We start from the raw sequence: 13,657 nt of genomic DNA on the forward strand, positions 1-13,657 counted from the left end.
GTCACTTTCAAAGCAAAAATTTTTAATCTGGAATTCATCCAGAAGTAATGAGAAACTAATATTTCAGTATTTTTAATGACTTTTTATTTCCAAGTTAATTAAGAGGAAATGAAGAGGTATTTTTATTTTCTCATAAACTTTAGTATATAAAGTGCACAACTTTGGGTGGAAAATTCAGACCTAGCAAAAATGGTTTCAATGACATTAAAACATTATGGGTCATAATGGCATTTTCTTAATAGCTACTTCAGGTCACTTTACATGTGTGGACATTTTTTTAAGATGAGATTTTAACTTTACCTATTACGGCATAAACCCCACCCCATCTACAAACCAGTATCTGTTAGTTGCAGCTGACAGAACGAGGTTCAGTACAGCACATTCACAATATAATTCGATGGTTTTTATTCTACTAGGGATTGTCACACTATTAACATGATAGCAATGGGAGCTTTTGAGTTCATTTTTTATGAGATTTATGAGTTCAATCTTTATACCAAGAATTTTGGTCTTACCATTTAAAGCATCCATGGTGCTACACGTATTGCTCCTTAGTGAGGAAAGTGTTAAAGTCTGTCACTTGTATAATATTTTTAAACCTGTACAGTACCATACATCTTAACAAGCTCAGAAGTTTAAGGAGCTCTCTCAAAGTAAGCAAACAAAGCAGAATTCACCTCTGATCTTACCAGGAAATTACATCTGTGAAACATCTGATTCAATGCTCATCTTTGAGTAGTTGCTTATGACAGAGGTCACTGTATGGTTTCTAATGTTTTAAAACTTCAGTCAAGATAGAGCTCACAGTTAAATGATTACAAGGAAGAAATGTTAAGGCAGAGATTTCTTAACCCATGTACTCAAGGGGAGAGAAAAGTAGCCACCATTTATGATTGCTTGAAGTGAGGCAGATTTCTCAGACGCAGAAAATGCAGAAGGCAAACACGGTTTAGCAATTTCCTGGTGCCTTTCATCTAAACACCACATAATACTAAATAAACATTAATGAATTAAGCTGCTTAACATATCTACAAAGTAAGTACAGTAAAGAAGAAATGTACATACTTTTTTGGCAGATGTCCTAGTGACCTAAACTTGCTGATCACAAAATGATCCAAAGCAATAGCTGAAAGCCGTCAAGAAAAAAATACGTATATTTTCATAATCTACAGACTGCTTTGTAAGAAGTCAGGGGAGAAACACTCTCAGGATGTTTATGAAAAAAAAAAATCTCTATGCTTTATGTTGTTATCCTTAGTAGAATCTCATTTTGTCAACTCCAAGAGCTCCTGAAAGTCCCATTTCACAGTTTTAGAAATACAGGACTAGTTAGAAAAACAACAACAACAAAAATGGAAATTAAAGTTACAATTGATTTATTATTATTTTCTGGTTATTTAGTGTATGCAGTGTGTAATGATTTTAAATCTTATGTGGGTACCTTCGCATTGGTGACGTGTTTGATTTCATAAAGATTTTTCTAGAATTCTTGCAGTTTCTTTAGGAAACTTCAGTAAATGTAAATAAAAGAGTTGTCTGCAAGTGTGTATCTTTCTAATCAAGCACATCTTCATACAACGTAAGAATGACATCTAGCAACATTCCAAGCCAGTATTGGAAATTTTCCTGAAAAATTTTCTCAGCTAATCACAGTTATGTATTTTCATAATTCTGTTAAAAAATAACAACCATTAAGAACTGGACTCAAGACTGTAACATCCCTTTTGTTTCAAAGTATTTACTTGCAGCGTTAAGGATTATTTTTCTTCTAATGCAGCAAATGCATGAGACTAAAGCATTTCTTAAAAAAACTCACAAACCTGCAGAATGTTCTAATTGTAGAAAAAATATCAGTGATAAAACATTATTAGAAGCATTTAACATTGGAGCAACAAATTCTTGGCTTTGTTACCTTGATTCAATCTTATTAAACAAGACAACAATGTTTTGTTAAGTTGCAATGATAAGGTCTGTTGAAATAACTTGGCAGGAAAATAAAATAAAAAATTAACTTTGCAAACCACTGAAACAAGTTTCCTCATTCTGTTTCTTTGCTCCTACAAACCACATGTTCATGGTTTTAAAATAAATAAGTCATAAATAACAATAGAATTGAAACTAAATAAAAATGTATATGTATTATCTTATTGTATACCTATCGCCTTGATTATTTTTCGAAGGTTTTTGGCTCACATTTATACAAAGCTCTCTTCCATATTTGTGCATAGCAGAAAGGAATCCACGAGTCTGGGCTTTACTAGTTGCTGAAAATCTGAATCTTCAAGTCCATCAGGACTTATAACTGCCAGTCTCCGTAAGGCTGCCTAGAAAAACAAAACAATGCAATTGCAATACTGTTAAGGTTTAACAAAATCTTTACTGCAGTAATCCATTATAACTATCTCTAAATAACAGCCAAGACTCAAAACTGAACTGTGCAGATCTATGAACAGTTCTACCTGGCTAACTTCTTGTTACTGTCTTCACCTGTCAGATGAATCTCCTCTCAAATGCAGCTATTTAATGACAATTCTTGTTGGGCACATTACTCTTAGACCTGAGGAGCAGGGACAGTGTGATGATAAAGAACCCAGAGGTGAGAGGCAGAGCATGGACTGTCAACCTGATCTCTGATCTGCTGCACATCTCACATTGCCTCTTTTTATCTCAACTCCCCTCTCATCTTTTGTCTTATTTATGAGAACTATAAGCCATCTGATTCAGAAAACATCTGGTATTGCAGTTTAGTGCAATGCCCATAACAGAAATATTTAGGTACTAGTGTAGTAGAAAGAAGCTGTACATTTCAAACCATTTGGGAACAAACAAAACTGCCAGTTGTTCCAATTATGACGATGCTGCACAAGACAAATTGCATTGATGTTACTGTTATCTTCATAAACTCTTCCCTTCTAAGACGTTACTTGTTTTTCTCATGAGAGAAAAATATACAACAATTACAAACCTTCTAGCAACCCGACGCAATAGATGCAACTGGAAAGCAGGCTGGCTTTTCTTGGGAACAAAAACTGCCTTCCATTAGTGAGGTCTGATAGCTGTGATCAGCTTATCTCTGTGCTGTTTGTCAATGAAGCACTAACACAAGACTTAGTCGCTCACTTCAAAATATACAAAAAGTAAATAAACAAGCTAAAAATACAAAACAGTACAAACCATCAGACTTTAGTGACAATACCGGTCAGAGCCTGAAGCAGCTTATGTCTCAAAGGACAATATTTTTTGCACATGTTTATCAGAATGCCATCAGGCAGTTACTAAAATATCAGGAGAAGCAGAATTGCTGAGATGGACAGGCAGGCAACATCTCAAGCAACAGGTGTGAATTCAAGGAATGTGCAGCAACAACTTCAGCGAGACAGAAAAATCACGGTCTGGTTTGCTGTCATCACTGTGTGGCCTCTGCTCTAGCTGTACAAGATTAACAAGCCTTGTCAGCATCTATGAAGAGTAATCACACCATTTCTTATGCTCACGTTATTACTCTCTTTATCCCGAATGAGTCCTGCTCAAACAAAATTTCTCATGTGCTGCTACAAAGGTAGCTGTTAATCAAAGATGCATTAACCAAGTTTTATTTTGAAAATAACATTAATACTAAAAAGCACTGTCAATATTCTTCAGTCTGCACTCATCAAAATCTATCTCCTAATCCCGGATCACCCTTGTCCCCAGCGCACTTTCCTCTCACAGAATGCTGGGTGAGATTACTCAGGTTCAACATTTGTCTGGGGTTCACGGTCCAGGCAGTGCAGGGCCACAGCTGGGATCCTTCTCCCGAGCAGAGAAGGTGTTAACCTTTTGTTGGCCACTCCTTGGCTGGGCACTATATTGTCTTAGAGACTCAAATAGAAAAAGATGGATCATGGTGAAAGCAAGAAATGTCGTTTACTCTCTTTGACCACTTTACATAAATATTTGCCTACAAATCTGTGTGTGCAGATAAAGGGTTGCTACCCCTGTGATTCAAGGCTCATTTCGGCAAACATAGCATCGAGAGAGAATGGAATTTCAGAATTACTGAAACCCTGAAGTGTTCAAGTGAAATTTTTTAGTGCTCAATAATGTGAAGATTAAGCCATATTTCCTTATGTGCCTAAATCTTCGATCGGAGGATAAATAATTGACTCTGTACAGGGTTATGCTTAAGGGAAAAGCAGGAGACCCTGGCATGAACTTAAAACATTTCTGCAATACTCTTGCATTTTGAAATCTAAAGGACTGTTTATCCTACATTTTTCAGGATAAGCATGAAAGAAAGATTAAAATGTACCTACCAGACATGCCACTAAAACAGAATCACTGTTATTTCTTTCAGTTGGAGACCTGCAGAGTTTGATTAGGCGAGGAATACCTGTGTGCACAAAAGAGTATCAGGAGAAATAATTTAGAAAAACAAAGCCCTTATTTTGAGATGCCTTTTTTAAGATGTTTCATATTTATTGTCCCTAGCAGATATGAACTCTAATGCAAAGATGATATGAAAATATTAAGGGACCATCCATAGAGCTATGCAGTTCAGAGAAGTCATAATTAATAGATGTGAACCATAAACAAACTAAAGCATAGTTTTTACCCACTATTGCTGTTTCAGTGTGGAAATTGTGACCTCCATTTCTTCCCTATCAATCATCCCACACACCCTTAAAAAACTCTGTCCAAAATAACGTGTTGCTTCCCTTTAGATTTATCACATCTGCAGGGGTCCAAGTTTTCTGTCCACTGACAGATCCTGCATGAGGCTTTAAATGAAGGGATGGAGGAGGCAGCACTGTCAGTTGACACAGGCTGCCACAGCTATGTGTTGAGTGGATGCTGCACCCCAGGTTCCTCTGGGAAATAAGCCAGAGCTTCATTTAGCACAACCTCCCTGGTCACTTCTGTGGACAGACTGTATAGGGAATCTATTCCATAAAGTGTACCAAGTGAGGCTAAAAAATAAAAAGAGCTTCTCCATGACTGGCAGTTCCTCACTCTTCTTCAGCCTGCTGTTAAGCTAGTGATACATCCTTACAGCTGAGTTTTACGGCTGCATCTGCCACTTCAGGATCTCGGCTGAGTCGGGCCAGCGTAACTGCAGATTTCTGTTGAACTCTCTCACAAGCAGCAACTTCAGCTGAATTTCCCGAAGATGATCTTTCAAAGAGCATTTCCATTAAAAGCTGAACACCTAAGAGGATGTAAGAGCAACTGTTATCCTCTGAAATTCAATCCAAAAAAGTAAAGGAAAAAGCAAGCTAGGTAAATACAGACCAATCACTGCCCGAATAGGGAATGAAGAATGCATAAACATGAACTGCAGTTTGACCATCAGCATTCAGCTACATCTGATCTGTACATAAGTTTGTCTTCACTAGGAAGCTACAGAATTTCTGGAAAGAGAAAATGCACTATGTCTTTCCCCCTCCAACTTCTTGACTCCTTTACAAGTTGGTATTTTAGATTTCACAAATTTATTTTGGTCAAACTAAATGCAGTTCTTTATTTGCTTCTAAACTAACCTGAAAGTAATCACTAACCTAAAAACCTGCAGTGACATATTCCAGGTCTCTACATGAAGTGTTGCTTTGAATTAAAGGAAAGTAAAACTTTCTTTTCCAGTTTATGTATTTTTAAGGAAGCCTTTAGAAGTTCCATCTCAAACTGTTTAAGGGTATTTCAGAATGGACAATCCTTTAATGAAGGAAATTATGAAATTCCACCACTTGAAGTTTTCTGTGTGATTAACTCTTCAGAAAATACAATGTCATTCGTGTCAAATTGGTTTCATTAACTTATTGTTGCCTGCAGGGGTAGAAATTCTTATTGTAGCAGCACGAAAACATATGAGACTGTACTGATTTCTATTTTCTAGATTATTTTAATGTAAGGACAATTATGTGCTATTAGACTTCATATGCTATTAGGCATTCAGATCACTTCAGGTAGCATCAGAGGATTTTAACTGTTAGAACATTTGCATAAATAATTAAGAGAATTAGCATCAGAATCATGCAGCTAGATAATAAGCAGTCGACATACAAAATAAGTCAAAGCTGAGAAGAAAACTTATCTAAACTCTCCAGGATTCAAAGACCCTTCTCAGTTTGTGAATCTGGCTTCTGACCAGCATCTGTTTATTACAACATTAGGCAGACACAAAGAGCCTTTATACACAAGATGAGTGTCAACCCTTTTCAAAAGCCTGGGGGCACATGCTTCTGTGTGAACTTCCATTATGGAGTGTATACACAAACTTTACTTCATCACATTGTGCCTGACACACAATGTGCATCTCCACCTACTCTAGTATCTAGCACAAGTTAGGCCTAGTTTGCATAGGTCTTAGTATAATTTCATGAACTTCAATCAAGTTTCTGCCGTAGTAGAAGTCCCAACAACAAAACGGGTTTTGGTGATCTTAAGGAAATAGGTAGCCAAACTACATAACCAATCTGTTAATCATAAAGGAATGCAAAAGCTCCCAGGGTATATCTGGATTGTGAGTTCTAACAAGAGCAAATCAGAAAACAACAGCACAAGACAAAGAGACAAATCACTAACAGAGTATTCTCTACCCAGTCTTGTAACTACAGACATCTAGGGTTCTGGGAAACACCAGAGCCTTACCAAGAGCTTCCAGAAAAGCCTCTGTGTAGGAAAACCACATGTGTCTGCACCAAGAGGCCCAGGACCACCTCTCCAACCTCCAGGAACACAAGGAGCTTGCACGAGGAGCATGGCAGGAGCACCATGTGGACCTGACCAACCTCTATTTGGGACTGCCCCATTCCTTCCATGCAACAAGGAGATTGTATGAGAAACCACCCTGCTAACCTGCTTTGCTCTTCCCCCTCACTGCACTGTCTTCTGCACAGGACAGGGAAGTCAGCTAATCTGTAAAATTGCACGTATCCGTGATTAAATTGCTTCAGTATACAGATCCATTCAACCTCCACGTTATCATTTGGTCTCAAACTGCAACACCTATCCACTTTAGCAAGGACATCAAATGCACAATACCTCTGTGCACATATTGATCACATGAAGCAAGTAAGTTCCTTGCTACTTATAATTGTGTGTACAGAGCTCAATTTTCCACTGAAATGCAAGAAACATCTAAATCAAATATTACATAGAAATTGGCCAGTTCTATGTGAAGACATGTTTCTATGTATATGTTTTCTGAAACCCCTTCTCCCACTTACAATCAGCTATTTCTGAGATTCAAATGGATCAAAACTCAAACTATTCCTATCCAAACCTTAATTTAAATGTGTGGAAGGGATATTCTGTTCCTAGGACAGAAAAACAAATATATGTAAAGCTTCACTGTAATTTTAAAAAGCAGTTGTCTTACTATATTGCTTGGCCATGAATTTGCTAGTAGGTATATTAATGAGGCAGTTACATTTTCCTGTATCCTTATCCACAGTTATTAACCTAACTTCTCAGACTTCTGGTGGGCCTGTAACACCTAGGGTTCTTTCAACATAATGAATTTCTCATCATATGGTATTTAAAGAAGTGTAGAAAAAAACTGGAAACTGCTGTAGAGTAATAAAAACACAACACTTCAAAATTTATATTTCTTCTGAATAGCAGTGAAAAAAGGTGACACGAAATGCAGGTTCACATGGCTCAGTATCATATGATGTCTTCCAAGGTGTAAGCATTGCCACCTTATACAAAGGTTGTTGAATCGCTTTGTATGGCTTTGCCTTGTATCTATGAGCAAGTCACACACACAGAGTATGGTCATATGTGTTAAGTTTTCTAAAGCAGTGGTAATTTATTTCAGTTACATAGAACCATCCCAAGGACTCATTTTGCACCCTGCAGCAGTGTGCAATATCCAGCAGAGACAGGATGCAAAATGAAATATTATTAGTGAAGACTTTCTCCTTGACCTTGTAACCACTACTTTGCCATCTATCCACATTCTTCACAAAAAAATACAGAATATAATTCAGCTAAAATACATACCGTTTCCTTGAATGATTTCGGAAGCACACTGGTCCAAGACAGACATGTTTGCCAATATTGTTACCACCTGTTATTAAAAAGAGAAGGAAATGTGAAGTATAGCCCTGCAATTCAGTAATATTAAATAGCACTGTGGTTTATAAAATTAGTATGGCAGAAATATGGCTAACCCTATAAAATTAAAAAGCATTCTTGTAGTCGAACAGTCAATTCCCACCTTTTTGATTTCTCAGTGGTCTTTATCTCACATGTGGCTGCTAACTGAAATCCAAACAAGGAAAGTAAAACCTCTTTTTCTCACATTCCTATACTCATGCAAATCCTATGCAGTGGATTTGTTCAGTGGTCAAATTGATAGAAAGAGGAAGATAAAAATTTATAGAAACCAGCCTACTGAAAAAAAACCCTGGAGTCCTACAAAGAATTCAGCCAGGAGCTGCCCACCCTCAGGACCCAACCCTGTAGTCACATTACAGCTCGGGCAGAGCTCACAGTGAAGGCTAAGAACCAGTACATAGTGTACGTTCAGCAGCACGAAGTTATTGCTACATTTCTGCTTCATGGTTCAGCGGAAACATTGAGAAATCCTTACAACAGATTTTGAGTTTTGAGCCTTGGTTCAAGGTAGTATTTAAGGAATACTTTTCAGTTTTATTGAAGCCATAAGTTGTGTATGTGTCAAAGGACTGTCCCAAAATTATCTGGATTTAAAAATCCCTTTATACATTTCCTGACCTAAAGCCAAGATTAGATTTTGTTCCAAGAGAAGCACATTTTGAGATCATGATTTACAAAATTTCTTATCCAAAATAGCACTAACTCTTTTCAAGATTAGGTATAACTCAGCTTGCTTAAAGTGGTGCAGCAAGATGCTGAGAGAGACTGGATCACATGGAGCTGCTGGCTTTCAGTCACCTATTACCTTCATTGGTATCATATACTTTCTCTCATACATCCTGCAATTGTGTTTTACTTTATCCTTCAAATAACTTGCTTCCTGCGTGCAAACACATCTCAATACTAACAGCATATGTAAGAGACCAAATAATAAATGTTATAGATCATTAGAATACAAAATAGAAATAATATTCTTTCTTAAGAGGCTTTTCTCTATTCTGGTTGAGAAAAAACAATCAGTCTCAAAAATAATGATCAATTCGAGAACTCTTTATCAGCTTTTTAACAGTACAGTGTCAGTTCACAAACAAGCAAACTTCTTAGATGTAAGTAGGCATGAGATCAAATCACCATTCGGATCTCACTTTGCCATTTTAATAACAAGGATGACTCATTTTCAATGCTGTGACATAAAGGTGTTCCACTTTTGAAGGCAGTGTTACGGTGTCATCTCTCTGAATAAATACACTTACTTAGGATGCAAATGAGTTGCTGAAACTCTAAAGAGTGACAGGTAGAAATATGGTAACTCAGTATATGTCTATGTATTTATTCTACACTAATTATTAACTGTGTTTCAGGCAGAGTGTATATGTTTTCTCATTCTAAATTATATCCTGTTAATGAAAATTGCTTCCTCTATGCAGAATCTGTACCCCATGTGGCTCTCTAAGCCACAGATGAAGAATTCAATTAACCACAATTTGAATACATGCCAGTTATTCCAGTGCTTCAAGTTATTCTGTCTAATAAGTATTTTCATACATAAAAATATTTTGTGTGTGTCTTTTGACACCAAAAATTATTTGAGGTTGTATCTATGCTTCCTGTGCGTTGATTATGTGGCCCCCTATATTTTGAAATGTATTTATGAACTAACCTAATAGGCTTATATGGAACCTTCTCCAGAGGTGTTTATAAAAGACCCTTATCATCAATTACCATCAAGTTCTACCTATATCATCTTTAATATCTTAGTAGCACTTGGAAGCTAGGTAAGCTATAGATTAGTTCACTCCTCACGGACAGACTTTTCTTTCCCCCCAAAAAATCACATTTTCCTGTGATGTAAACAATGTAACATGAAACAGCATAATATAAACCCATAATAGTCAAGCTGAATAAAGAGTTGACTTTAAATGTTATATTTCTCCAATACTTGCCTATTTTAAAATTCAGTATACATGCAGCTTACACAAAAACTTCCTCTGTAATACAGACCAAAGTTCAAGGAAGTTTAAAACTAAAGATGAAACCTCTAGAGGAAAACACAAACTTAAATGTAGGCTCAATTTACTTCAATAAGCAACACTTCTATGAGCACTGGTATAATGAAGTCTCATTTCTTTTGGATTTAGAGATGATCAAAAACCATAAACAGAATTTTTCCAGTCACATCTCTCCCACCATAGTTTTTTGTTTGGTTGGGGTTTTTTTTAATCTAATGATACATAGGCTCACGCTGTAGTCTTTATTTTAGCCTCTTTTTTTCCCATTATCAGGATCCAAATTTAATAAAGCCTTACGGAGTCTCTCAGAAATAACTGTGAAGTTCAGATGTAACATGCAGTGCACAAACACGTACAGATAAATGTGACTGCCTAAGCATCACAGACAAAAATTACTGGAAAAAAATAGACACCAAAACCTCCTTCAGAATTGAAATAATTTTGAAAGAACTGAAAGACTTGAAAATATTTAACATGGAATCTCTGCTCTTCAACTGTAATACTTAGTATCAGTTTTCATTAACAGTTCAAGACATTTCTTGCAAAATATTACACTCCGAGATTGTAAAGGACTGGTGCCTGAGACAATTTATGATTCTTGCAGTTTTTCTGGATTCCTAAGCCATTCGATGAACTTGTAGTCAGCTCAAAGTATAAAAAAGAAGATATCCCAAAGACGGGACTCATGTGCTCTGATCATCTGCCAGTGCTATCATACCATGCAGAAAGTTTGCGCTGAAGCCACCCACAAATTCCATCCCCTAGGGATAACTTGATAAGTGGGATCTGCAGATGTGCTATTAAGGAAATACTGACAGAGATTTTTCTGGGCGGGCAGGGGGGTGGAAAGTTGCTTCATCGTATTTGGAAGTTTTTATTGAATCATCTGATCTCACATTCTGTTGCAAAACCTAATGAAGGATTATATAATAGTGCACTGCCTAAGAAACCACGTGCTGCAAGAACTGACCCCATCCAGCATAATTTCCTGCCTCAGCACTTGGGTGCCTGCAGGGCAGATCTGCTCTGCAGCTGGATCTTGATCTGTGCATCTCCCTTATCTGTATTCTAGCAGAGCTCTCCAAGAGACTCACTCAAGCTAGTCCACAATCTGGTCTCTGTTATCCATACCCATCAAAAAGTGCATGTGCTTCTCTGAAGCATGGCTATGATAAACCTGGTGGATGCAGCTTTCTCTGTGGGAACGGGCAGCCCTAAAACCACTGCAGTAATGAACACCACACTAAAATAGACTTGATCGACAAATAGTGAACTAAGGCATTTTTTTGCCACCAGATGAAAGCGGATCTATTCAGGTCAATGTCACATGATTTACACTACTAAAAACAACCAGAGGAACAGGCCTCTGGGGTTTATCCCTGTGTTCACCACCTGACTGTTAATATGTGCTATGCACTACACACCTAAACCATGTAGTAGTGAGGCACAGTGAAACACAAAACACCAGGAAGAGAATTCTCAGACCAACTCTTGTTTTAGCACCTTTTGAAGAGGTACCAACTTATCAAAATATTAACATGCAGGTAGTTCCACTGGGACTAGGAAGATTTCTCACAAGACTAAGAGACTAAGGAGTTAAATTTCAGAGCTTCAAAAACCGTACCCAAAATCAAGAAGCTTTGAACGTTCACCTTTAAATGATTTGTTGGTGAACTAAGTATGCATGAATATTTGGGGAGGAGGGGGCTCCCCTTTATATCCATGGAAAATTTCCCTATTTAATAAATAAACTTAAAATAATAGAGATATTTCATACTTTTAAAATGTTAGTGCTGCCTCATGTGGCTAGTCTCGCAGTTGTCCTGTAATCTAATCTAAAATGTAACTAAAAATCTCTATTTCTATAAGCAAAATAACTAAAGAGATATTAAACACAGATACCTCTCTGTAGTGACAATATCATCCTTTATTACAAAATTGACAGTATTGATCTTGATGGCTACTCTAGTAAACAAGATATATTTTTATAATTTGAAAACTGTTGTAAGTTCCACATAGTTTCCTTCCACTCACCCAGCCTTTCACATATACTGAATTTATGAATGATGAACCTTCCTTTTCAGTTCTGTGGTCTGCTTTGCACTGAATTATAGAGATTTCAGTTGCCAAGAGTGATGTAAATTTGAGAAACCATGGTTAATTAAGAACCTTTAAGACAGTTTTGTTTAAAACCTCTTGAAGAACAACAGTCAGGCTGGAAATTCTCTTGCTAAAATAATTTAGTCACTAAAACTATAATAGCGTTTTTCCTTCTAAACAACTAATGGTGACTAATGTTCATTAACCAGATCACAAAAGTACTGAACATTTGTTGCAAAAGTGAAAAGTAGATGAAAATGCTTTGTTATAGACTAAGATACATACACTGAGAGTGTAAATCTCAAATGCTTTAGGTAATGAAGAGATTTAAACTTAAAAAGCACACAAGAAACAGAAGGCTGCTTTGATAACTTTCCCTTAACAGGACATTTAAGATGATCTAAAAGTGTTTCTCATTATTGTGAAACCAGCTACTCAGGAAGAAAGATGCGATAGGATTTGGAAGATGAAAGCACACTTTTTTGCCTGTTAAAGGGGCAATATCTTCCATATTTGAAGGTCACATACCTCTTTTAGGGGGAGGGGAGGTGTCTGCAGAGGTGGACAATGTGGTGCTAATATACCTTTATTAATAATAAATGCACACTGTTCAGTAAGCTTTTATTGACAGTCCCAACATAAATAGAAAGACATTTGCTCAAATGATAATTAGCAAGTAATCTAATTGAGTGGCAAAGTAGATCAATGTAGAATGATAATTCTCTTAGTTAATTACTCCTTTAAGGCTGATTCATCGCTAAGTAAAATTAATTTTTCTACATGTTATGAGTATTTTGTAATTCATTCAAATAAATGACATAAGGATAAATCAGAGCGTGCTTGCAAAATTCCGGACACCCATCTTCAGAAACAAAGGGACATCCGACAAATAATCAGAAGCAAGATGGAGTCTTTGTTTCTGAACGTAAATTTCGAAGATCTGAACTTCACAATTCAAGACCAATCCACAGGCAGACAGCAAAAGAATACACACAGTAGGGGTCACAGAATCACATCAATTCTAGATAGAAAAACCTTTTAGCACACTATTTATTGGGAGCAAAAAACTTGGCTAAGAAATCTCTAGAAACTTACTCTGGGACATTATATTGCTTAAAATAGAAAGCTTAATTCCCATTGCTTCTGATAACCATTTTTGTGGTTGGAAATCCAGTTTCCTTCCTGAAAACAGAGAAAAAAATATACCTAGATAAGTAGATCAATAGGTCTTTCTGTCACCTGATCGGAAGAGGCAAACATTGCCATAAAATAATACTAGCAGTTAGAGACAGGATCTGCTTGCAAAGTCTAAGTCTGCTCTGAGAATGTGTCAGGGAACTACAAAGTCAGTATGCTGAGGAAGAGCAACAGTGACTAAAACTAAAGGCATCTTACCTTTTGGAATGAAGGATGTGATTACTATAGTTTTGTTTACTTCATATTCCAAA

At 36.7% G+C, this 13,657-nt stretch overlaps 1 protein-coding gene across 1 annotated transcript in view; it reads right to left on the reverse strand.

Annotated features, from left to right (window-relative positions):
* Nucleotides 1–2,091: 2,091 nt before the first annotated feature.
* Nucleotides 2,092–13,657, reverse strand: part of INSC (INSC spindle orientation adaptor protein) — a 140,039-nt gene continuing 128,473 nt past the window's right edge. Inside the window, exons 10-13 of the mRNA XM_065636316.1 lie at nt 7,984–8,050; nt 5,033–5,188; nt 4,296–4,372; nt 2,092–2,324 (exon numbers count right to left, since the gene is read on the reverse strand). Of these exons, the coding sequence (XP_065492388.1) occupies nt 2,196–2,324; nt 4,296–4,372; nt 5,033–5,188; nt 7,984–8,050 (429 nt within the window). The 3' untranslated portion in view covers nt 2,092–2,195. The remainder of the gene's footprint in view (nt 2,325–4,295; nt 4,373–5,032; nt 5,189–7,983; nt 8,051–13,657) is intronic.

This window comes from Caloenas nicobarica, chromosome 5, assembly GCF_036013445.1.
Source record: "Caloenas nicobarica isolate bCalNic1 chromosome 5, bCalNic1.hap1, whole genome shotgun sequence".
NCBI classification, from domain to species: Eukaryota; Metazoa; Chordata; class Aves; order Columbiformes; family Columbidae; genus Caloenas; species Caloenas nicobarica.